The sequence below is a fragment of the Passer domesticus genome, chromosome 3 (assembly GCF_036417665.1).
Source record: "Passer domesticus isolate bPasDom1 chromosome 3, bPasDom1.hap1, whole genome shotgun sequence".
NCBI lineage: Eukaryota > Metazoa > Chordata > Aves > Passeriformes > Passeridae > Passer > Passer domesticus.
Genome location: NC_087476.1, coordinates 113,809,416 through 113,835,292, shown reverse-complemented (window position 1 = coordinate 113,835,292; position 25,877 = coordinate 113,809,416). Strand labels below are relative to the sequence as shown.

The following is a 25,877-nucleotide window of genomic DNA, read 5'->3' as shown; positions in this document are numbered from 1 at the left end:
CAGCAATAGAACACAAATCAGGAAACCTGGCAAGCACTGACACACTGACCTAGGGCATGGCTGTGAGGAAGTGCAGAAATGTTCTCCAGTGAGGTGTCTTTGCAACACAACATCCCCAATGTCAAGTGCAGAGGAGTCAGTTCAAACCAGGCACAGAAAGGGAAGTAGTGCAGGGAGATGCCAAATTCTGTAAAGGCATCTGGGGTCACAAGTGAGGTCACATTGCTTGCAAATCCCCACAGCCACGGTCCTGTCTTCAACTGTGCCAAGGCCAGTGTTTTCCAAACCTCTCCTTGACATCTGTTGGAAAACCAGGGAACACGGGACACCACATTTCTCCTTTATCTGGGAAGTATCTTTTTGACTTTTCTGGATGCTTTAGGGATATACCTCCAAAAATACATGTGTAATTCCCTCTCTGTGAATTCCTGCACTGTGCACGTCTTTCACCAAAAATTCAGTCATCTCCTCAGGGAAAACAGAACAAGGCAACAGCTTTCCAGTCATGAGAAGATGAGTTCTAGTGTGACTTCGGGTGGCTGCACTGAGCCACTTGGAAGCATCCCATGCTCAGCTGGTAAAAGGCAACATCCAGGTGGAACATCACCCATGATCCAAGGTGGAATTGTACAGCACCTGCTCAAAACAAAGCAAAGAACAGGGTGACAAAGACAAATGAGGGAGAGAAGAAAACACCAAATCTGAGGTCAACATTCAAATCTAACCAAATGGAAATCTCCAGACAGAAACATTGAAGTCCATAAGGAAAGAAGAATGAACCAAAAATGTTTCAGGATTAAATTCTCAACTCAGAACAAAATAAAATTAGTTGGGGAACAAAACAAGAGACAAAAAGGGACTCAAGTAATGTTAAGCAAAGTTTGAAAAAAGAAGTGTTCTCACCAGAGAAATATTTTTTTAATCTTTTATTTTACAGAAGTATTTACTTTTTATGAAAGTCAATACTATCTAACAAAAAAGAGACTAAACTCTTGATTCCAAAATCACATGTGTCCTCATGCCTGCAGTCAGGTCCCAAAAGTCAGACATTTCCAAACTGCAGATTTTCTAAGCCAATCTAAGGCTGTTTGTTTGCTGTCTGGAGTATAAAACTATGAACCAAGATTTCCATCCTGTTTGGTTTTGATTTCAACATCCTATCTGGAACATTCAGCTCATGTTTTCATGTTTTTCTAAGCAACCATGAGAGTTAGATTTTTTTTTTTTTTAATTAGAAAATGGAGTTTTTTATGCAATGTCTTTCTTCCAGCAGCTGTTAAGGAAAAAAAAAATACAACATCCTGAGACTGCTGAGAAAATCATGAAGCTTAGTAACCACTGCAATATGCCATTAAAAATGCTTTTCATTTTCCCTCCACACATAACTCACTTATTTCTGTCATTCAGTCTCTATTCCAAAGGTTTTACTGCAGTATTTGCTGAACCAGTGTACTAAACTGAACTATTTTTAACTTTAAAGAATTTCCATTAAAGCATGACTTGGATGGCTCAAGCAAGTATCATTGATACTATACCTGTCATAAACAAACAAATAAACATCTGTGCTTGGATGGGATCAAGACATTGTTTTATGGAGAAGCAGTGCTCCCAAGAACACCACAAAGCCACATGGGGCCCATGAGTGCCAGATTTTAGGTTCACATCTCAAAGGAATCTCAAATAAGTGGAAAATCACAGGTAGACACAAGGCCCCTCAATGATTTCATCAACAATTTAGAAGAGCCCTCTGCTGTGTTTGTTCTGGCTAATACTCAAAATATCTAAGCCCTCACCAAAATGCAAGTGTTGAAGCATGTAAATAAATGATGAAGCAAGTTCTCACAGTTTAGGAGAACTTTGGCCCTTTTTTTGCCTGTAGATATTCCCACACAGATGCATGCCAGCATATGCTGCTCTTCCAACATATGTCCCTAAACTCACCCTAACTTCAAACATTTTCCTTGTCTGCCCTGGACAGCAAACTACAGCCAGAGTCAGAAGGAAGCCACATTGGTACTGAAAAGTGCCAGAGCTGTGTCTTTGGTTTCCTGGAGAAAAAATTGTTTTCCTGGGAACTGCTTGGATTTTGAAGGACTTTTTTCTCTTCCCTGGCATGATGTGACTGAGTTCCCAACAGACAGTGCACACAACCTTTGTGGATCCATGACAGCAAAGAGTCTAGGCCTAACATGAGGAGACTTGCCAGGCAGGTCTCTGGAGATGTCCTTCCACCCTTCTGTCTGTGTGCAGCACAAACCTTTGCTGAGGGTGTCCTGTGACAGACTATCTGAGGACAGGGACAGCAATGACACCATTTTTTATGCTGCTTTTTAAGAACCTCCAAGAAAGGGCAACAATTTGCCCCAGTAATTTGGTCTACTGCTTTGCTACCCTCATCCTTGGAAACACTTTTCTGGTTCCAAACTCTGGTGTCCCTTGCTGTGATCTAATGCTAATACAGCTAGCAGGAGCACAGAGAATACATTACTCTGCCACAGCTAACCTAACAGCAATCACACCAGCCCCCAAAAAGGGAGCACAGTCATTTTTCCAAACTCACTGTAGTATTCTGACTACTAATTTTTCACCAATTATTAATTAATTAATCATTATTCAATTACACCAATCCTATTTCAACTATACCAATTATTTTTTCCTCCAAGTGTGAAAAACTTGTCTCCTCAGCAATGTAGGAATGTGGGAAGTTGAAATACGTGTTTGTGAAAGTGCCAGGTAAGAGCAGGAAAGAAACCAGGCATTGGAAGGCAGGAGAGTAGATGGAAAAGGTCAGAATTACGTTGTCTGGGGGAGTAAATACTTCAACCCTGTAATCAACCAGAAAAAGTCGTATCACTGGTGATTAAAAACTCGAATTAGTGCCAAACTAAACCTACTGCATGTGTCAACACTCTTCCTAGAAGCACAAGTGCCACGTTCTTCTCTGCAAGGGCATGGCTGCAGGCAGATCCTCTCCAGCTCTGGTGTTCTATCAAGACTCTCCAAAACCACCAGAGTGAGGAAAAATGCATTGCTGTCACCACATTTCCACCTGCTCACTGTGTTTTCTGTCATTAGCCAGCCTCAATATTCCCAGCCTCAATGTTCTCCCTTTCCTAGGAACCTGCCATGAAAGCGCATAACCCATCCAAGCATTAAAATAATATTTTTTTAAAGCCAGAACAAACACCACAGAGTCCAGCCCTTACACAAGAGCTAGGATCCGGTGGAGCTGAGGGATTTTTTTTGCCATGTTGGACTCTGTTTTCTCACCATAGGACTGGTATGAGGAATGGGAGCTCCCTGGTGGCAAAACGTGAATTTGCAAAGATGGACTTGCAGTGGCTCCATGCTTTTCCCTGCTCACATGGAATTCTTGGGATAACAGGAACACAGTGCTGTGCTGCCCTCTCCCAGTGCACTGAGACCACTCAGACCTGAACACTGAACACGATGGTGTCTAGTGCAGGGGTGCCTGTGCAGGGAGCCCAGCACAACTCCCAGCTCCTCCTCACAAACCTGGCATCCCTTTCTCCAGCCCAGGCATGCAAGCTGTGCTGGGACACATTCACAGGCCAGGAGGGACCTGTGTTTGGTTAATGACAAAATCAACATTAACCAGATTACTGCCACCCATCATGACACCCCAAAGCAAAAGCAAGACCCAGCCAAAATCCAGTGGAATTTGGGTGAAAAAGCGCTTGGACTGCCATGATTTTCACAAAACAAGAGGCCTCCACTTTCTCCTACCTGATTTTTAGCACTGCCTTCTTAGGCAACAATCCTGATCAAGTGCCCATCAGCCCTTGAACAGTTAAAGTCTCAGGGATCTGGAGGAACCAAACCACTCCATCTCAGACAGCTCACATATAGGGGTTGCTCCTTAACACCCACCTTGACATCTGGTTGTGAGCTGGGTGCCACAGCTGCTCTGTGCCTGAAGATCAGCAGACCCACAATCTGGACACTCCTGGCATATCTAGTGCCTCCAAGGGACCTGGACAAGAGACAACAGTGGCATATCACCAATCCTTTCTGGCTGGTGCTCTGCCCTGCAGCCCCAGCACACAGATGAACGATGCTTTTGCAACCTTGGACAGCTCTTTATACCCCAGCCCAAGGCAGAGGTCTCCTGCCCTCCAGCAGGTGTAGCAAATGCCAGGAGTCTTCACAGGTTCACGTGGTGACGAGCCAAAACCAGAAAGGATGAAAGGTTATCAAAAGTAGAGGCACAATGCCAAATTCAGGAGATTCCTGCCTGCACATGAGAAGCTGGCAGACCATCTAGATGATCTCCTGCTGCCAACTGACTGCCTTTCCTCCCCAGGTATCTCCTGCCAGGAAGAGGACAGCAGGCTAGACAGATTTCTGATCCAATCCAGGACAGCTCTAACGGGAGCAGAGCCTTGGGCAGTGCCCTCTGCAGCTCTCTAATGCTTCTTCCCAGACTGAGAAATTTGCACCATGATCCAGGAATGACTCAGATCTGGACAAGTTTGTCTAAGAAACAGTCACAGCAGCTGGGGATAAACAAGAACGTCAGACAAGTGGGCAAAGCCACAAGAGGGACCCAAAGCCTCAGAAGAGGAGAGGGAAGAAAACGGGAAAATGAGACCAAAAAAATAGGTGGAAACTTCTAGTTTGCATCTGGCTAAGAAAGTCAGGACTGCTCTCTGACAGACTTACAGACAAATTCCTTTCATGCCACCAGATGGTGCCGTGCCTTCAGTCACCAGCAGGGACCACAGCCCTCCCTCCGCTCGGCGGCGTCCGATGGGCGCTGCTCCCAAACCTCTGGGAGGACGGGAGAGAGCCTCGCTCTGCCCTGGGGCCGCCTCCCCTGCCGGACATCGCCCAGCTGCCCGGCCATTCCACCTTGGAGTGGCGAGGCTGATGCTGAATCTAGGTCTGAGACAGTCGGGATCCGGGAGAGGAGGGGAAATGAGCCTGGAAGCCCATGGAGCTGGAGGGAAAGTCAGGAGTACCTTTCTGAGCAGTGCAAGAGCAAAGCTCATATGTTGGGAGAAAGACTTCTGTGATGGGCAATCTGGCAGGGGAAACACTGGCCAGGAGTTGTGTTTTGGTTACATGCAAGTGTTTTTGATCCAGCAGAAGCGTCAGAGCCCTAGGGAAGGATGACAGGGTAGTGTGCTCAGAAGCTGCTCTGGCTGGCCAGATTCAGCCCATACACCATCGACTGGCAAGCTGTGCTTGCTGGCTCCCTTCAGAAGAAGTGCTGCTGTAACTATACTCCCACATGCAGCTTGTTGGGTGACCACCCATCCAGAGACTGAGCTGTGCCACTCAGGCAATGCAAAGGCTCAGAGGGAGGCTGCTGCTTGCTGAAGACTGGGAATACACAGGCTCACCCAGATGGTCCATGCCCCACAGCAGCCAGCCTCTCTACACTCTGTGTGCCAGAAGAGAGCCAGCACACCAAGCACAGGCCACCAGAACAGATTCAGGCACACAGAACAGATCTAAAGAGGGTGGTGGGAAAGGAATGCTCCACTCACACTACCCTGGTTTTCAGTGAACACTTCCCACAGCCACTTCCCTGGACAATGCCAACCACAGCAGGTATATATAGCTCACCATGACCCAGCTGTCAACCAGAGCTATAAATACAGCTAGAGCAGAGATACAGCTATCAAGCCACTCTTGACTCCATTCACAATCTGTCCACATCCTGCAAGCCCACAACACAGATAGGAGAGAGGTGCAGGAAAGTGTCAGAGATTCCCATCCACTGCACACTTGCAGGAAACACAGCAAGACCTTCTTCCTTCCCAGCATGTCTCTCTGCAATGTCCTCCTACTCCTCCACCTCACCTGGCACAGCCCAAGTGGCAGTAGTGGTAGGAGTGTTATCCATCCATGTGTGAGGCTCAGGTTCACCAGGAAAGCAAAGCCTTTTCTGAGACTACCTGATGTACTGGAAGGCAAAAAGACTGATATGTTTGCTCTCCCCTGCCCCACCCTTATCACTGCTGGCACAGCCAGCTGCCATAGCACTCAGACCCATCCAGACCCAGGCTCTGGGTGGATCTGTCCTGCAGCCCATCCCAGTTGTGCTCCACAGGCACTGCCAGTGCTGTGGCTTCTCTCCAGCCGTGGCTGCTGTTGGGAAATGAGTGCTTACCTCTTGAGATCGACCTCTGCAACTCAGGCCTCCTGTAACCACCCTAAAATTCTCAGAGCATTCCCCAGAAATCATAGTCAATGCTACTTAATTATCTTTTGACAGTTTTGAAGGGCTCTTCACTTCCCTCTAGCAAATCCTCCACAGCTATAAGGCTGCTGTTGATGAACATCCATCATGCTGACTAATATGTCTCATTGCTTCCTTTTTCATTACCCCATGCATTTCTTATGGTTAGACAGTAAGCAGATTAGGGGTGGGGATTTTCCAGTCTATGCCTGCACATCACCTTGCCCTATACATGGGGTAGGGCTAATTCACCTCCCAGCTAATCTTACCCACAGAAGCCCTCCGTAAAATGAATTCCTAATTTTAACAAGAGCCAAGTTCCCCCATTCCAGAGAGCCAAACCCAGACAGGCTCAGTAAGTGGCCACAGCCTTAACAAACACAGGTAGGCCTGCAGATCCCAAGCCAAAACAAGCGGCCATCCTGCGTGAGCAACACACCTCCAGAAGGTTTCATTATGCTGATGCAGCTGAGCACAAACCCTGTCATAAGAAAACTAAACTGCTACAACAACCTTCTGTCTGGGTTACAGAGTGTGAGGAGTGGGGGTTCACTAATTCAGGAAATAAAATAATTATTAATGGCATTGCAGATAGCAACTACTAATGGCATCAGCAGCAACCACCTCCACACCTGGAACAAAGCCCACATGAGCCACAAAATGCTTATTCTCCAAGAAATGCCTGCAGTCATGCCGCATTCAGTGTAGCAGCACCATCTCCTTACATGCACAGAGCAGAGCTGGCCCGAAGGGTCGGGTGTGTTACCCTGTCAGGGCAGCGAGGGATTCATCACACTCGAAGGATTCATCACACCCGAAGGATTCATCACACCCTCACAAATGTCCTGCCCGAGGCTGCGGGAGCCGTGCAGCCTCTCTGGGCTCAGCCTCCCCCTGTGTAAGAGGGACTGCACACACAAGGGACAGACTGAGCCCTGTCTCACAGCAAAAGCTCCGTGACAATCACAGGGAACGCTGCAGAGCAGAGATGTTGCTTGAAGCTTTTCCTGCTGGTTCAAGGCCTCGCTGTACTCAACGCGAGCCTCCCTTCTCAGACTGACAGGGATTTAAGATCCAATTCCCATGTAGCAAGGGAAACACATCATTTTAAGTTCTGTACATTGCCTGTTCCGAGGATTAAAGTGAGGGCTGAGCAGTGGGCAGCCCTTAAGCTGATTTTGGAGCAAGATGCATTTCATTCTCACATAAAAAGTATTTCAGACAGGCTTTAGTGGCAACAAAACCAAAGGGACCCGATCCCCCCCCACCCCACTCCCCCCCCCCCCAAAAAAAAAAAACAACCAGGTAGGAGAGTAGCTTGATGACATTCTTGCTTACTTAAATTAACATGAAGCTGTTCCACTGCTGAGCTGCCTTCTTGTGTTATTTCCTCCTCTGTCTTTCTAGTGGAGAAAATGCCCCAGGGGTAATGAAGCACTGAGCTAACTTCCCCATCCCACTCAATCCAGACCAATTCTGATGAGGCTGATAAAATTCACCCAGTTTTACAGCAGCAAACAGGGTCAAATTTTAGTGTGGTTGCTGATGGCCTGCAGTTCTTACCATGCAGAAGTCAGAAGGATTGCAACCTGCAGCAATTGTGGAAGTTGACAGCAAATTCAAGGGAATACGAGTTTTGGCATTCATCTGTAACAATTTAGGAACAGCCTTTTCGTTACTGTAAAAATAGGAAGTATTGATAAGCAACATCTAGCTCTGATCTGCACTAAATCTCAAATTGTAATACTGAAAAAGCAGGAACAAAGTTAACATTTCAAAAAACAGGAAACTAATGTAAAGGGGAAAAGCAGCTTGTCCAGACTCACGCCATGGACTAGGACAGGGCTTTGGACAAAATACCAGGCTCTGGTTCCTGCATCCTGTCTGCTGCACCACCTCCTCAGAAAAGGGATGGAGCATGACAGCAGTTTCTGGAAATCACCCTTAGATTCTCCTGTCCCCAGATTTCCCTTTACATTTTTACTCCAGCACACCTGCTAAGCAGAATGTTTCAGCAATGCACAGTCATGGGCTCCTTGTGGGTTTTTTTTTTTTTCTGCCAGTGAAATAGCTATGACTGTAAGGTTTACAGAGACTTTCTGTTCCTGTCTAAAATTATCTTTGCTGATCCTTGCGACGCCAAGACCACAGAGCCAATATTCCATAAGCCCTGAGAAAAAGGCACTGTATTTCAGGCACACTCAGCTAGTGTTGTTACAGCAGCATCCATCAGCCACGACCAAAGCTCTGGGTCACCACGGTGCACCAGGGGACACTGCCTGCTCCTTTGCAGCATCAGACAGCACAGAGAGTCAGGGTCGGGGTGCTCTGTGGTCGTTCAGCCAGACAGGAGCCTCTGTGATCCCTGCTCCAACTGCGACATCAGGGTAGAAGTGGATGAAAAGACGGCAGGTGGATGCAGGCAGATGGGGGAAGCGGGGCTGAGAGGGAGACAACAGCAATTAGCATAAGCAGCGGCAGCCTCAGCTCTCCAGCTGCTTTGCCGATTGTCTGCCTCCCCGATTTCCAACAGCAAAGCAGCAATTTGCCGACCAGCACAGTCAGTAGCCAAGGCTGCCCCTCAGGACTGAAACTATCAGGGAAAACAAACGATTTCCATGGTGCAAAACCATGGCTTGCAGGGCTTTGATGTAGGAGTTTGCCTAAGTAAGGCATGGAGCATGCAGCTCAAAACAGACACTAAATACTTCAGAGCGAAAGGCTAAAAAAGGAAGGTTTTAGAGGAGGAAATGAGTCAGTAGCTTGGAGGACGGGAGGGGGAGTTCAAATAGCTGAGGCATATAAAGTAAGCAAGTAGTCACCATCTCAAAAGCTACAGAGTCAGCAAAGTGGATGTATTGATCTCAGGTTTATGTTGATGTAGGGTCTCATTCGGAAATGGAGACCACGGGTGACTTTTTATATTGAGCATGCTGGATTTTGAAGCGATCCTTCATTGGGCAGACATTTGCCAGCTGCAGCTTGCACCGGTATTTCTGACAGAAACCTAAGTGGTCATCACCAGCTACAGGATTGCTGGAATCTCTTAGGGTCCCTTCCTGGCTGAGGGATGGATTTTTGGGGGGACGTTTCAGGCTGATTGCAAATACCATTTGCCTTAAAAGCAGGAGGGGAATTCACCTTTCATGATGGTTCATCCAAACATACAGCCTGAGCTTGCAGCCTAGATTATTTATAGCACTAACAGTATGGAGAAAAAGGGCAAAGCTGGTTCACTGCTGAAAAGCAGAAGAGCTAGTAAAAAAAAAACCAAACCCTTCTTCTCCACCATGCAATTCCTGTCTGTCATTGTGACTACCTCGTATTGCACTGAGAGGCTGGGGACAAAGGGGTCCCACCCCAAGGCAGCTTTACCCTGCTCTCCACACACCAGAGTGTGTAACAGCGTGTGCAACACACTAAGGCAGGGGTGTTGGCGTCAGTGTCAGCAGCTTCCTCACCTCTGCCCGGGTTCTGGTCCCATCCAAAGGCTGGCACTGATAGGGAGGGGAACTCAGAAACAGAAACAAAATTTCCTCCTGCCCTCCCCAAACCAGGGAGCTCCCCCTGGGTTCAGGCACCAAGGCAAGAGATGTGGAACAGCTCTGACAGGACCCTGCTGCAAGCCTGGGCTGGGGAACCCCGCACTACAGAGGGTCAGGGTGATGCTTAAGGCACGTGAGGACAGGGCTGTGAGGTCAGGGAGCAGCACGGGGCTGGAGGAGCAGGCTCCCTTTCCCTGCAGGACCAGCAGCACAGGACTGGCACACAGCAGGGGATCCCAGCCGTGCCATACACGCTGGTAATGCCCAGCAGGCAGCTCCGGGGCAGGGCTGGAGCTCCCAGTGCTGGAACAGCAGGGCTGTGGAGCCCTGTGCTGAGGCAGGCTGCTACCACCATGACCACACACTTGTCCGGGTATTTTGGTGCACAGATCCTGCCTCAAAGCACCACATCAGTGCTGTTTATCCTCACTGGGCTATGCTGTTTTGTCTTCTGGGGAATTAAACACTGGTGAGTGAGTGCCCTTCCCAGAGCAGGCACATCTTTCGCATGAGGCAGGTTAACAGTGAGAGTTTTCTCTTACTCTCCTGGCGGAGGAGTTCCTGTCCCTGCTGAATTTCCTTTAACTGGTTAGATACTTTCTCAACCTACTGCAACGTTTCCAAAACCACCTCTCAGAGCAGGCTGAGCCAAGAGGCCAGTTCCACCTCATTTGCCCTTATAAGTACACAGCATGAAATAGCCCCAGCCCCGTTCTCATGGCCTTGCATCATCTCCTCCCCTCCTCCCCAGGATGTCTCACTTCTGCACCCCCCTGTCAGAGTGAAACCCATCCACCAAGAGCGAGCCTGGAACAGCAACAGGCCAATTACCCACATCAATTACGACTGGAAAGCCCAGGTTTCTGCTGCCCACCTCCAGAGGTGGAGGTCTGCTGTGGCACTGCCACCCGGCTCTGACCACCAGCGTCTTGGTTTCCTCTGCAAGCCACAATCACAGCAGGGAGGCAGGACCAGAAGTTGTCCAGAGAAACTTGCTGACAGGAATGAAGATCTCCCTGCTGCAAAGGCACTTTATCTGACTTGTTTCAGAACTTTCAAAAGGGGAAAAAAAAATCAGACACGTCACTGTTTATTTGTTGTTAATACTTCCAAAGTGAGTCAAGATTTGGCGTCAAATTTAAGCATTCCTTGACTAAACGCATCAGAAAGGGGCCTAGGGAAGAACTGTCCTCTCAGGCCAGTTAAAGTGTGAGCCGTGCTGGTAGGCCTTTTTGCTAATTTAATTACAAATCTGATGCAAGAGCTTTTGCAAAAAAGGAACCTCTGGCAGGAGTCAGTCACCCAGCACCAGAGCCTGATGAAAAAGGATGGCTTTTTCAATGCACCCATCTTCAGCAGGGGGTCCTTCAGCAACTTCTCCCTCACGTGAGCAGGCCTAAAAACATCTACAAAGAGCATCAACTGAGGCAGCCTCAAAAGAGGGGATAAATCAGATAAAAATTAAACCCTTTTAACTAGAACAGCAATATGGATGAAAACTGTAAGGCGTGTGAGCATTGCCCACACCTTTAACAGTGGTTTCACGATAGTTGTAATGAGGTATTGTTTCCTCACACCCCAGCCCTGAACACGCCGCCATCGAGTCTTGTTTTTGTTTCCTTCAGACAGGAAGGCACAGACTCAACAAATAAGCTTTTGACGCTGGGGGCTTTTTGCTCATCCACTCAAGCCGGGAGCATCACTGCAGCCAGGATTCGGTGATAAAACCTTAACTTTCTATACATTTTGTACCATCAGCAGATGCCTTTGTACTCTGATTACAAGCAGCCCGAACCTCGCCATAAACACTAAGGAATGAGTATTTTGGTCAGGGCGAGCAGGACTGCCATGCACACGGAGCAGCAGCGGCCCCGGCAGCAGGGTTTCCCGAGGGCCGCCTTTGTTCCCAGGACAAGCCCGCCCGCTGTTTGCGCCGCCGGGATCCGGGACCCGCGGCTGCCGGCGGGAAGCGCCGGGCTCTGCCGCAGCAGCCCGAGCCAATCAGCACCGCCCGCCCGAGATCGCACCAAAGTAGGTAGTGAAAAACCCTCGGAGGAAAAAAAAAAAAAAAAAAAAAAAAAAGAAAAAAAGAAAACTCCCACACTTCCGCCCGGCTGCCCGCCCCTCGCCGCTCCGGCCGCCTCCTCCCGCCCCACGGCCGCTCCCTGCTCCCCTCACGCCCGCCCCGGTCCGTTCCAGCCGCGCTCCCAGCAGCCGCGCTCCCAGCAGCCCCGACCCTGCTCGCGCCCCCCGCGCTCTCCCTCAGGATCCCCGAGCCCCCCAGCTCTGCCCTCAGGATCGGCCCCGCACCCCGCCCGCCGCACCTTGGTGCAGGTAGCCCCGCCCACCCGGCTGAGCGAGCGCGCCATTGGCCGGCTGGCACATCAATCACCCCGAGACTCCCTGTGATTGGTGAACTCGTCAGGGGCGGGGCCCCGCGTGGCGCCGCGGTTCCCGCCCCCCCGCCCCGCCGGCGCGTGCGCACGGGGCTGGGGCGTCGCCGCGCGGGGCTCCCGCCATAGCAACCGCTTCCTCCTCCTCCGGGCACGGCGGCCGTGACGTCGGCAGCGCTTCCGCCCGGCTCGCGCCCTCGCAGCTGCTCTTCCTGCCGCCGGAGCCCGCGCCGCGCCCAGACAGCCGAGCGAGCCGCCGCCGCCGCACCGCGCCCGCCGCCCGCCCGCCGCGCCCCGCCGACGCCATGGTAGGCACCGCGCGCCGCCCGGGGCGCCTCCGGCTCCTCCGTCTCCCGCCTCCGCCTTCATCCCTGGGGGGAAAAAAGGGGGGAGGGGGGCGGCGGTACCGCCCGCCGCATCCCGGCCGGCGCTCTGGCTGGCGGCGCCGCTGTGCCCGGCAATACCGTGCCCCCCTTTTTCTCCTATTTCCCTTTCTCCCGGTCTTTCCCGTTCGCCTTTGAACTTGACGCGGCGGATCCGTTCTCCTCCCTTCCCCCCCGCCCCCATCCCGCCATGAGGCGACGGAAGGTTACTCCCACCCCCTCGGAGCGATGGAACTGTCCTCCCTCCCCCCCCCCCCCCACCGTAAGGTAGTGGTGCGCTCCGCGCCGCACACAGGCGCTGGGGGCGGGCGCGTCCATTGCGCCCTGGGAGGGGGGGTTGGCGAGGAGCGAGGGCGCGGCGGGAAAGGGCCGTGTGGGGGGGCCGTGCGCGGCGCCGCAGGGCGCGGCCGGGAGGGGACGGGGCGGCGGCGGCCCCGCCGCTCCCCGCCCGGGGCTGGCCCGGAGGGGCCGCAGCCTCGCTGGAAGGCACCGGGCGCTGTTGGTGGGAGCCCCGGGGGCTGCCCTGCCCGGGAGGAAGCGCGGCCGCCGCCTCGGTCCCGGCGGGAGCCATCTTCCCGCGGCCCGGGGGTTCGGGCCTGGCCTAGAAACCGGCGGCGGCTCCGGGGCCGGCCCGGGCCCCCCGCCGGCCGGAGCCCGCAGCGCTGGTGCGGACAAAAGGGGGAAGCGGAACCCGGTAAAAAAACCAGGGTGCCGCAGCGGCCGCCCGAGGAAGCTGAAATTTTAGGGTAGTTGCTGCAAGGACTTTTTTTTTTTTTTTCTGTTTTGCTTCTCCGGACAGTGCTGAAAACGTTTAACCAAAGCGTAACGCTGGAAGCAAAGAAACAAAAAAAAAATATTAAGGATCCGCACCGGTTTGCTTGTGTTTCCTGGCTTTTAAAATAAAAAAAAAAAAAGTGTTAGGGCTCTTCTTGTGTAAATGGGGCAGAAAAGACCAAACGCGTGTTCAGTTTCATGGTGGCTCATTCTCTTGGCTTTGCCCGTGCTCAGAGCTTGCCTCCCGGTTTAACTCAGGAGATGGAGGTTGGCAAATTTGCCTCAGTTGTTAGCTCATGCAGTTTTAACTGCTGCCCTGTTTTTGCTTGAGTCATGCACAAGCACTTGTCCAGCAGCACGCACTTGCGTGGGTTGTTTACCTGTATTAGAGGTGTTGAATATTGAGGCCTTCCCTTGGCATTTACCAGTAGTTCATTGAACACGTGGTGTATCCGGGAAATGGATTTTTGGTCACTAGGGCTGGCAGACAGGATGTACCACTAATGTCCCTGCGTTCTCCAGCACCCAAGCTGGAGCATCTGTGGCTGCTCTGCAGCGTGGAGTTGCAGATGAAGCTGCTAAAAATCTGATGAGACTCGCAGCTCTTGTTTAAAAGAGGCTTGTCTCAACAAGCCAGCTACCACCTCTGCAGTATGCAAACCTAGTTACGTGTGACTACTCAGCATGTCAGGCTTCATCCTGCTTTGGAACCAGGGAATTCCCAAGTCAGTCAAAACTACTGTTTCTCATAGTGATCTCCTTTTTGCAACAGGGTTTAGGTTGGCTTTTTTGAGAGGCTGCAAATGAACTGGGTTTGGGCAGAGTGGAAGCCTTCTGGCAAAGTATGGTAGTGCCAGCAGGAGGGCATCCTTGCTATCAAAAGAGCTTGGATTTTCAGCTTTTGTGTCTGGCCACAATGTTCAGTTTCTTTTCTGCTGGATTAAATGAGTCCAAGGTCTTTGGAGTACCGTGCAAATGATTTTTCGTGGTTGTTAGTCAGTGCTATTCCCAGATCTGTGTAATTACAAGGTACAGATGCCTCATATACAAGATAACAGCCTGATGACAATTGGTGCTGGTGATGTCTGGCGTGTTCCTACTCGCCTTGGCAGAATCTCTATCAAGAGGCTCCTGCTGGGTGCAAGGGCTGACCTAAGCAATCCCGAGTGAGAGAGCCTGACTGCAACCAGGACTTGCCTGTGAAGCTGTTCTGGGCCTTTGCCTCACCTGGTTGTTCAGCATTCACTGCAGTCTCCTCGGGAGAGGAGGATCCCTCAGTAAAAAATATCAGGGATGCCCGGAGCTGGCCTTCAGAGCCTGATTTTGAGGGTGGCATGTGAGCTTTAGGTTGCTGTAGGTGCCTGGAGGGCCACAAGAAAATTCTTACAGGCATTTAGGCTCATAACAGCTGATTTGTGTGCTGAATGTGTTTCTGAGAAGCTTTGATTTTCTGCAAGAGTCCTGTTACACACCAGCTTTCACCTGCATTACCTTAAAAACTTCTATTTCAACACAGGAATGGGTGCTGCTCAAAACTTCTGCCCTGCTGCTACTGGCCACTGCAGTTCCTGTTTTTCAGTACTGTTGCTGGGATTGCCTTTTGTGGGTATTGCTTGTTCTGCCTACCTTGATAATTTGGGAGTGAACTTCATAGTGGCTCAGAGAAGGAGATAATTTCCTCTTTGGCTAAAAGCTGAAGAAATGACCTTCAGGAATTCAAAGGATAGTTTTTTGGGGTTTTTTTTCTTGATTGTTTGGGGGGTTTTTTTAATAATTGCTTTCCTACTCCTCTTTTCTTGTCTTGTCAATAACATTTCTTCTTGGGGGTGGGGAAATAAAAGCTGAAGAGAGTTTCACTTCTTTCCTGCACACCTTCTCCCTGCCAAAAGAGACCAAATAATGCAAAATAAAAACTTGAGCCTAGCTGGCAAGAGATTTCTACAAGTGATACGCAGATGACTCTGTACTTCTTGCTGGTTTATGGTGTGCAAATAATGGCCTCTTATACAACAGTAGTAAAAGCTGTTAGTTCTGTTTCCTGTCAGGCTTCAGATCCGAGTTGAAACCTTGGCCTTTCAGATGTACAGGCTGTACTCTGTAAACGGAGGTGTCTCTCTGTCCAGCTGCAGATAAGCAGGGAATCTGGGCTTTTCCAGACTCCTGAAGTCACTGGTGTTCCCACTCTGCTGCTGGTCCCTGGGATGAAGTTAAAGTAGCTGCTCCTTGCATGTCCTCCTTGCATTGCTGCCATTCCTGCTCAGTTCAGTGGGGATGTTAACATCAGATGTGTTTTCTTGAGTGCTCAGATAACAGATTGAAAGCCAAGCAGTATTTAATATCTTTATGGTTTTGACTGCCTACATTTTCAGTTGGCTTGTTGGCCTTAGGTGACACCTTTCCAGAGGCCTCATTCGGCAAAACTTTCTTTCAGCCAGGCCTGTTGCTCTCCCTTTCTGCCAAGTGCTCCCACATCTGCCTTGGCTTAGTTTTCCCCTCAGGTTGCTGGTGGTGGCCCAGGACATTCCATTGTGTGGCAGTGCAGGGAACAGCTCTGTTCCTGAAGGGTTCCATTGGGTGGAAATAGGTTTAATTGAAGAAGTATTTATTGCAGAGATGTACTATGACACATTAGTGAGTCAGAGGGAAATGCCACATGGCTCCACAGGCAGCTCTGGCAGTGGCAGGGAATTTCAGAGGTAGATAGGAGGGAGGGTAAGGCAGGCATGGGGGAAACAGGGTTTGCTGCAGAAATAAGAACCAAATACATGCCAGTAATGTGACCAGCAAACACGGGAGCACAGTGTTCTCACATCTGCCCTTGCAATTAAACAAGGCGTGCTTTAATACATTCTTGGTGTCAGATTCTGGAAAAAATTGATGATGCTTTTCCAAGAAGCAAAAGTTTCCACTTGAGTAGCTGTGGATAGTTCACCCTGATGTGTACAATGTTTGTGAGTGGTTCCCAGACAAAACAAGTCAAGAACTGTATCTTGGAATGTCTCTGGAGATAATGCATGCCCAGGCACCACTACGGAGAGTTCTTGGGCTCTAATCACAGGAGGGAAAACCAACAGTCTGAAATTCTCAAGACATAAACTCAAATTTAGCCCTTCAAACTTGTCTTGAGGCAAACTAAGTCATTAGTTTAAGGTCTTTGCTATCTTAGAGTTGAGGAAAACAAAGACTCTTCTTAGGTAAAATGTTTTAAGTATTCAAGAAAAACACTGGTGCTAACAGTATTCACTTCCTAACAAAAGAGGAGTTGAATTTCATTGTGTCAAAGTTGTGTTTTAGTTTATCAGGTGTCTGTCATGTCTCTCACTCCTGAAATGGCTGTTCTGTTTGTGGGGATTTCCTTGAGAAAGCTTTGGCTTATTCTTCAGCCTTCCCCAATTTAGATTAAATTTCAGTTTGGCTACTTGGCAATGGAAGCAAAATGTTGGGAGCTCTTGGTGGAGGCAGCTGGGTCTGGTTCCTGCAGTTGGAAGCTTGCTGAACAGAAGGCTCCCTCTTGGGCTGTGTGGTGGAGGGAGGGCATTGTGCTCTCTCTCCCAGGACTCGTGCAGAGCTTTGCACTTCAGGCAAGAGCGAGGCTCTGAACAAGAGCTGCTGTGTTCCTGCAGAGCCTGCTGACAAGGCAGTGAATGCAGTCCCTGCCTCAGGTGCCTGCAGCAGGCTGTGTGACAGCCAGTGGGACACTGCCAGAAGTGCCACGGGGTAATGGGCTCAGCCCCCAGCATGTTCTGTGTCTGCAGCAGCTGCATGGACGTGCTGGGGGACAGCTCAGTCGTGCTGATTGCCTCAGAGAAACTGGTTCTGTCTCTTCTTTCCTGAATGTGCTGTCCTGGCATCATTTTCCCAGCTGGTAATTAGGTGGCTTGCCTGCTTGCTGCTGCCTTGTTGCAGTTAAGGGTCTGTCCCTGCAGTGAAATGTCACCAGCTGGCTGATGGTCATGATCCCACAAGTGCCTGCAGTATGTGCTGCTCACTGAACCAGCCCCCATGTGCCAGTCCAGAGCTGGGTAACTCTTCCATCCTGGAAAAGAAACAGGACCAGGCTGGCTGCTGGAGCTCTGCAGCGTTCAAGCCACAATGCACAAAATAATAACCAATGTGCTGTATTGAATCCTCTGAGCAGAGCCATATCTGGCCAAAGAGGGAAAATCCAGACTAACAAGTGTTTACTCTGTCATTACTGGGAGGGTGGAGGCTTCTCACCAGCTCTTCTTCTGGACAAGGCAGCAGACACGAGGTTAAAATGTCGCTTGAGGACATGTATTTAGAGTCTGGAATTTCTCCTTGTTCCAGTGCTCTTAGCAGTCATACTGTTGCTGTTCTGCACAGAGTGGTTGCAGCTACCTCAAAACAAAAGCTGCCCGGGGTTTGAGGTTTTTTTTCCTTTTTAAGTATGTTTGTGAAGCCATTTGTGGCTGGTACAGGCCCAGGGTTGAAGAGGGAGCCCTGCAGTTAGGACAGTAGATCCTGTTTTCAGAGGGAGTTGGTTTGTTGCACTGTCTCATCTCAGCCCATACTCTAACACAGCTATAGGGTGTTCTCAGATGGAACAAATCTGCATTGTCCCTGGCAACACAATGGCTGCTAAGGTCAGCTTGTGGGATGAATCCAGGGGTTGTACAGCAGCTGTGAAAAGGAGTAGCACCAGCTACTAACAGCCTTTTGCTTTGGAAAGCTAAAAAAATACAGTTGTCACTATTGTCCCTTCAGCTTCTGGTCAGTCCCAGTTACCGGCTGAAGTTTTGCAGTGAATTTTGAGTGTTCAGACTAAATACTATCTGCTTTTTTGGAATCTGAACTGACTTGCCAGCAGTATTCAGATTCTTTTTAAAGAAACAACTTGTCTCCTGACTTAGAGACATGTTTCTGGCTGTGTAGTAGCACAAGCAAATGCACATGACTGCACAGTTTGCATCAACCTGCATCTCTGTGGCTGCTGCTTCTGGCTCCAAGCTGAGCATTAACCTGTGCTTTCAAAGTTAACATGACTTGGTGCAAGGGAATTATTTGTTGTAGTGTTCGAGCAAAGCTCAGGAATTGACAAAGGTAGGTGACATGTACTGCTTTTTCATAATAAATAGCCTCATTTCCATGGCAGTTCAGACTTTCTGTGCATTTTCTAAGAACCTTGGAGGGCTTTGTGACTAAAACCTGAGTGTTGCTACCCATTGCCAGCTACTGATGAAATAGCTGTAGTTGCTGCACTGTTTGCTTTATTAGGTTAACTTTGTGTTATTTAGAGTCTTCTCAAAGAGCCTCTTGCCCACACCTAACACAGGGACAGGAGGAGAAGGACCTTTATTCCTCATTAGCTCTCAGTTACACTCTGACAAAGTGCAGCATCTGTATGGAGGAGGTGACACTGGAATGAGTCACTTTGAGTCCATGTTTGCACTGTAGCTTGAATTTGTCCTGAAATAGGCTTTCTCCATGTACTTTCCTCACCTTATTGGTGACAGGCAGAGGGGATGGCTGCCTGCCACACAGCTGAGGCATGGTGACTGAATTGCTCTTCTCCTGTCCCCCAGGAACTGCAAGCAGTCCTGCATAGGTTACCACTTACAGACTGACCATGCATTGTAAATCTAGAGGGAGATCCCACTGTGTTTAGGTAAACCCTGAGAAAGCACTGCTCTCCACCCTAAAGAAAAGCTGTCTCAGATTGCTGATGTATGGGATTGTCCTGGTTTTCTGTGACCAGCACTTGGGAGCTCTAGATGCCAAACTCCATGGCAATAGATTGTGCCAGCTGTGCCACCTGTCCTCACTGGGTTAGCTGGCTATGGTAGCCATCCAGGGTTACAGGAGGAGGGATGTTGGTAGAAAGAGGAGAATCTGGGCTTATCTGAGGTCCTCTGTGGTAGGCACTAATCAAGGCTTTAAAAACCCCCACACATTAAAGCAGATGTCCATTCCATAACCATCTCTCAAGGACAGCCTGAGCACTGAGCAGGTCCCCTGCACCTCTGTCTCCCTGGTTTTGCAGCTGAACTCTGCTGTTCCTTCAAAATGCAAAAGAAATCCCTTGAGCTCACATTTTGGGGCTGAAGAGGAGTTTAAAAAAACTACGAGCAGCCTTCAGCCTTTTTCAGTTGAGAGTCTCACCTGCTGTAGCCGACTGTTGGTGCTGCTGACTGTGCTCACAGCAGTGACGTGTCGTGGTTTGCACAGAGGGAGGAAGGCAGTTTTCCTTCTGATAGATGGATATGAGTAATGTCATTTCAACTTGGAAGGCAAAATAGCAGTGAGGGAGGAAGTGGGATTCTAAAGGAATCTCATTGTTTATCCTGTGTGTAGCATTTTGAACAGATAGAGTTGTTCAGTGCTGGACAGGCTTCAATTTGGTCTTTACTGCTGTGGCCATGATGTCCTTCCAGCAGTGCCTGCTGGCTTCCCACATTTGCAGTATTCACTCTTGCACAGCTGCTTTTAAACTCTCCAGCTTGGTGCAGTCTCAGAACAAAACTCAAATGTAAATGTTTCTACTTCCCACTTTTATTTTCTGTCTTATTCCCAGGAAAGCATCAGACTGAAAATGCAGTTCAGGCTTTTGTCATTCTTGCTAGGTCTTGTCCTCTTTATTCTGTGCAGCTGCTTTTAACGTCAGGTTGATAATGCTGCATGTGCACCTCTTGTTCCAGCTTACACAGGGGAATACGATACCACTCACTACAATTTCCCAGCTGACTCCAAGGTGGGGGAGAAATGTTGAGAAGGGTTGAGCTTGCTTTAAAAACTGCTGGAATAGGGGCTGAGAAGAAGAGACTTCAGCTGTTAAGAGTTGCAAATTCTGTTTGAAATACTGAATTCAGAGCAACTTCCCAAAGTTGGTTTGTTCAGCTAAAAACTACCATTGCAATCCCAGTACCCCACTACTTTTCTCTTGATCTCTAAACTAAGTCCATGTGACAGGTATGGAATTTGGCCAGTTTTACCTCTATTCCTAAAGCTCCTAGCAGGCATGCTGGAAATGGCTGGGAAACTTTGAACAGAAGATCCTTGTGGGCTTGTCCAGCCAGCCTGAAACGGGGAAGAAAATGAAGCTCCTGTAATGCCAAAGGATCTGCCACAAATGAATCTCAGAGAACAAGGGGTTGGCTTGCCTGTAAAACTCCCCCAAAACAATGTTCTGGTGTAAGTGGGATTGTGCCTTCTTTGGAATAGTTTTTGGGTTGGCAGCAGCGAGACTCCAGATTCTTTCCTTGGCTTTGGAAAAGAGGGGCTGCAGCCTTTTCTGATGAGACTCTCATGCCACAAGTGACTATTGCAAGAATCTATTGTCTTCTAGCCTTGGATTTAAGGCAGTGCCACAATGTGGCTGGGAGAAGGAGGGGTGGAAGGGCTGAAGGTGTTTGCTGTGTCTTTGCAGGCCTCCGGAGTACAAGTGGCCGATGAGGTGTGCCGTATCTTCTACGACATGAAAGTGCGGAAGTGCTCCACGCCGGAGGAAATCAAGAAGAGGAAGAAGGCTGTCATCTTCTGCCTCAGTCCAGACAAAAAGTGCATTATTGTGGAGGAAGGCAAAGAGATTCTGGTGGGAGATGTCGGAGTGACAGTCACCGACCCTTTCAAGCACTTTGTGCAGATGCTTCCCGAGAAGGATTGCCGCTATGCCTTGTATGATGCAAGCTTCGAGACCAAGGAATCCAAAAAAGAAGAGCTGATGTTTTTCTTGTGGTAAGCCACCTTCCCAACTCTCTCATTCCTAGCACGCAGTCCAGGCTCTGTGGGTGAGGTCTCTGAGCATTTGTATTGCCCAGGCTGGGAAAATGGCAGGCTTGAAGTGAGCTGGGCAGCCTGATGCCTGTATTCTGGAGCCACGAGATGTTCCACTTGCCCGTGGTGGGTAGGATACTGCTTCTGTCTGGGGTGGATAATCAGTGTCACTAATTTCACTCTCTGTGGTGTCTCCCACTAGGGCACCAGAACAAGCACCTCTCAAAAGTAAGATGATCTACGCAAGCTCCAAGGATGCAATCAAAAAGAAGTTTCAAGGTATGTAATACAACTAATGTTCCTAACTCTGCTGTGTCCCTGGAGTACACAGCAAGGCTTAATTAGTTCAGGTTTTGGGGATTTTTTTGTTGTTGTTGTTTTTTTGAGATACTAGTGAGAAGTGAAGTGTCATGTGACAGAGCTAAAATGAGCTCTAGAACAAATTTACATTATCTGGCAAAATTTCAGAGGCACTAGGACAGTGCTCAGGACAAGAGCAGGTTTTGCAATGTGTGATGGGCCATATGGAGCAGCACATCTGCACCATACAGGCTAGAAACCATAAGGTTCATAACACAGCACTGGATTTTGTGCAGAGCTGCCTCAATGGCAGAGCACTTTCATCCCTGTGTCTGTTAAAATGCAGTCTCACAAACTCACTATGCTGTAGTAAGCCAGTCTGGCTGATAGCCAGGTAGCACTCTTCAGCTCCTCAGGCTGCACTGGGCCAAAATCTTGCACTGTGCAAGACTGACAGAATCTTTGTGCAGCAGTGCCAGCCTTCATGGGATGGCTTGCCCAGGGACTGGAACTGCCATGGGAAAATGTTGTGTGCTGCACATGTGGAATTTGAAAAAAAGAAATCCCGAGGAAATTTTGCTTTTCACCAATAAGGCAGACATGGGTTGGGCTCTCCAGCCTCAAAAATTAAAAGAAAGCACTGTTGGTTGGGTAGCCCAGCTCTCTCTCAGTCTCTGCCTCTCAGGTTTGCAGTGATGCTGTCAGCCACCTCTGCAGAGGCAGAGGGAGCTGGGTGAGCCCACTCCATGTGCTTGCCTGGAGCTCCCTCCCCTGCTGTATCCAGGGCAGCACAAGAAACGAGGGATTTGCTCTAAGAGCCTGCTGTGAAAGGCCAGCAGCCTGAGCACTGAGCTAGTGACAAATTTCTGCCTTCGTGTCCCTTCAGTGACATTTGGTGTGCAGCCAGATGTCTCCTGGGACCTGTCAGGGAAAAACCGTCAAATTCCCTAAGCTAAGGCAGGACTTGTCTGCTTGAGTGACTGGATTGCTTCTTCTAATATTACTACCAGGTATGTTTCTTTGATTGCTTATCAGCATGTTGAAATACTGCATTATTGAGTGTTTTGCCTCTTTTTTTAGGCATAAAGCATGAATGCCAAGCAAATGGGCCAGAGGACCTGAACCGAGCTTGCATTGCTGAGAAGCTAGGAGGCTCCCTAGTCGTAGCTTTTGAAGGAAGTCCCGTGTAGATGTCATACAGTGCCACAACTCTACAAGCATTCCATGTTTTAATAGATCAGTTATATAAAGCAACCATTCTAGGCAAGGGTTTCACTAACAGTAGGGAAGCTGTCTTGTAGAATAAAGTAGATTTTGGAGATGTAGCTCGTATGTAAAAATGACCCTAAATAAATCAAATTAAGGATTTATCTTGGTGTATTAATATTTGCATTGGTTGTCCAGCCCAGTACTATCCCCAATGGATTAACACTAAAGGTCTCTAAAAATTTGAGCAGTGTATCATGAAAGGTGGAGAGGTGAGAATGATCTGGTTCCTGTTCTTGCTTTTCCAAACAGTAACAAGCGAAATTAGAAAACTTTCCCCTGTAACCATTTAAGACAAAACTTAAGACCTGTAGTTTAACTTCAGCTGAAGCAACCTGTGAGCACCAAAACTGGGTTAAATTCTTGGTGCTTGCAGTTGCAGAGCTGTACTGAAAAAGCCTAATTATGAAGCTAGACATAAAACAGACACACTTTTTTTCTGGAGAAGTAGTCCTAATCCACTCTCTTGTAAACTCACAGTGCAGTAATAATATTTAAAGGTTCACTTGTTCCGTAGGTTCAATATTCTTGTTATGAAGTGTCTTGAGGTCTCTTTCCTCCTGAGTGATTCTATAGAAATTGCTTTTTCTGTTGACACAGTTTAATTTAGAACTGCCTTTCTCCAATATACACTTACTAGATGCTTCTGAGGCTTTTATAAATACAGATTCTTATAGCAGAGCTCTCCAGTTATGGGTAGTAAAATGAAAAGGAACCACAACTTTGAAAATGGTATTTTCAGCCCCAGTCTTTGGTCACTTGGTCCATTTGTCCATAATAACTATTGATTTAACTTAGTAGAACCAATCAGCCTGACTAATATGGCTTGATCTGGGCTTTTTGTCTGTTAGCTTCTTTAATTCTGTAGAAATGCATGGAGATATCACCTACTAGAAAGTTTGACCTGAAATGCCTTTTGTATGGGGGGTAGAGAACATTCCTGTGCCAGCTACAGAGATCTTAAAAGCTTCCATGTTTCATCAGTGGTTGATTAAAGCTGTTTCCTTTGTGTAATGTGTACATGGGAGTTGCATAGAGTTTTCTTGTATGTCTGTAGAGAAAAAGAAAAAAAAAAAAAACCAAAACCCTTAGCCTCCAGTGCATTACTGTGATATGTTCTGTGCGTGCCAAATTTGAACAGCCTAAATAAATGGGCTTTCCCTCCCCTGGGTCAGTGACTGATTGCTCTCCAGCCTCGGGATCAGCCCTCCTGCAGGGGGCTGGCACTGCTGGATCTGGGTAAGCACTGAGGGAGCTGCTGGGCCTTCTGCAGCAACTGCCCTGCTCTGCTCTGGGGAGCAGGAATGGGGGAAAGAGGCTGGAAGGAAGAGCTGGTGAAGCTGGAGGGATCTGGGGGGAAAGCAGGTTTGTCTCTGCAGTGTGTTCCCCTCTTTGGCTCTGCATCCCCCTGCTTGCTGCAGGCTCCAGCTCCCAAACAGCACCTCTCTCTGCCTTTAGGCTTTGGGCCCAAATTCCCATTGGCTGGGGGCTGTGCTGGGAGCCATCTCCCTGTCTGCAGTCTGAGCAGCAGGAGCCCAGCCTTGTGTTTTTGTTCTGCACTGCCTTCCCTGTGAGGACTGAGGGAGCTTTCTCTGGCCAGGCCCATGGAGCCGGGGCAGTCACAGGATGGCCCTTCCTCCCTGAGCTGTTCCCAGCTGTGCAGGGACAGAAAGCTGCTGTGTCCCCCCAGCTCCTGGCAGAGCAGTGCCAGGGCAGTAATGGGCCATTACCTAACTCAGCATGTGCCCGCTCTGGCCAGGCTGAGTGGTTAAAACCCTTCATTAAAGACGGGCATTGACTGCCTGCTCTGACTTGGCACCCACGCGGGTCACAGGGCTGCGAGCACAGGGTTTTCTGATGCAAAGGGACCCATTGGAGTGCAGCTTCCTGATACTGAGCAAAGCAAACTCGCCTGGATTCTGCTGGGGCTTCTAGCCTGTCTATCAGTCAACTGGGGCCTCACCCAAGTGTGTAATGATCCTCATAAACAGCTCCTCCTTGCCCAGGTGTCTGCAGTACTGATCTCTGTCCAAAGTCCACCTGGAGATAAGGAGACCAGTGTGACACACTGGGAGTGGTGCTGCCTGACAAACAGGCAACTCCTAGCCAAGATCCAGCTGATAGCTGGTGCCTCCAGGCTGCAGGCATCTTTATCTAGCCCAGGTGATGCTGTGGTCACTTCTGCCTGGGATTTCCTTTCTTGGTCAGAAAATGGAGCGGGAGACACTGTAAAAGAGGAAGGATGTCAGACCTGTAAGGTAGGAGAGCATTTCCCACAATGTGAAAGCCCTTGGATCAAGGACTTGGGTTCAAAGTACCTTAGTCCCAGAGCTGAGTGATAAGAGGTGACACTTTGGGCCTTGGCTGGGTGTGGTGCTGTAGCTTCAGCCCATTGGAGAGCTTTTAGGACCCTCACAAGAAGTCCCAAAGTATATTGATCCTTGTGCTCCAGAACTAACAGTAACTCTTAATCATCAGAGCTGCGGTGCTGTGGGTTTGCTGGCCAAACTTCCCCTCTCAGGGTTGTTCTGCTTTTCAAAGAGGTGAAACTCTTGTGACTTTTTTTTAAGATTTCTCCCAAATCGCCCAGACCTTCTGAGAAGGCAAGACAAGAAGGGAGAGACAACATGGTGAATGCTTCCTGTAACTTGGCTGGTTGCTGGTGGGGGAAATCACTTCCTAACAGGGGCAAATGAAGAAAAAGGTGAAGGAGTTGAGGTGAGGGAGGCAGCTCAGTCACACAAGCTCAGCAGTGACTTGCTCAATGAATTTTGAAGTACACATGCAGACAATGGTTTCCCAAAAGCCATATTTTGTCCATTTGGCCTGTGAGAAGATGAGAACAGGAAATGGAGACTGATAATTCAAGCCTAAGTGTAAACAGCAGGCAGTGTGAATGTATTTTACGGGGAGGGTTAAATTGAATGTCTTCAACTGTGCCTTGATAAGCCCAGGTATCCAGGCTGAAAGGTAATTCCAGGCATGGCTGAATCAGCAGAAGGATCCAAGTCACTTATTCCAAGTCACTCCAGCTGAGCAACTTCTTGATCTTTATCAATAAAGGTACCTGCCTGCAGTGCTGGGCTGCTCTGAGTCATGGCTTGGCAAGCACCAAGCCTGGGTGGCTCTCCCAAGGGAAAGGAGGTGACTCTGGGTGGGCACGTGGCAAAATCCCACCAGCTGTGGGCAAAGCAGGGGCTGGCCAGGCCTCAGCTCCGTGTGCTCTTGGACAAGATGTGGCTTTCTCCTGGCCCCTCAGGATGTCCTTCTCCTTTCA

The 25,877-nt window shown here is 49.1% G+C and overlaps 1 protein-coding gene and 2 long non-coding RNA genes across 3 annotated transcripts; 1 reads left to right on the top strand and 2 right to left on the bottom strand.

Moving 5' to 3' along the window:
* Positions 1 to 911: 911 nt before the first annotated feature.
* LOC135297551 (uncharacterized) lies at positions 912 to 12,064 on the bottom strand. Its single transcript, XR_010359505.1, has 4 exons — positions 10,628 to 12,064; positions 7,547 to 8,649; positions 3,892 to 3,994; positions 912 to 1,273 (listed from the first exon to the last, which is right to left on the bottom strand). It is a non-coding gene; the product is annotated as an uncharacterized LOC135297551 (long non-coding RNA).
* A 180-nt stretch (positions 12,065 to 12,244) lies between these two features.
* On the top strand, positions 12,245 to 23,770 carry DSTN (destrin, actin depolymerizing factor). Its single transcript, XM_064415253.1, has 4 exons — positions 12,245 to 12,454; positions 20,688 to 20,995; positions 21,237 to 21,313; positions 22,415 to 23,770. Exons 1-4 carry the CDS (start codon positions 12,452 to 12,454, stop codon positions 22,522 to 22,524), a joined length of 498 nt encoding a protein of 165 aa, XP_064271323.1. The 5' UTR covers positions 12,245 to 12,451; the 3' UTR covers positions 22,525 to 23,770.
* LOC135297555 (uncharacterized) lies at positions 14,078 to 18,131 on the bottom strand. The gene is made up of 2 exons (XR_010359509.1): positions 17,522 to 18,131; positions 14,078 to 17,339 (listed from the first exon to the last, which is right to left on the bottom strand). It is a non-coding gene; the product is annotated as an uncharacterized LOC135297555 (long non-coding RNA).
* Positions 23,771 to 25,877: the final 2,107 nt, after the last annotated feature.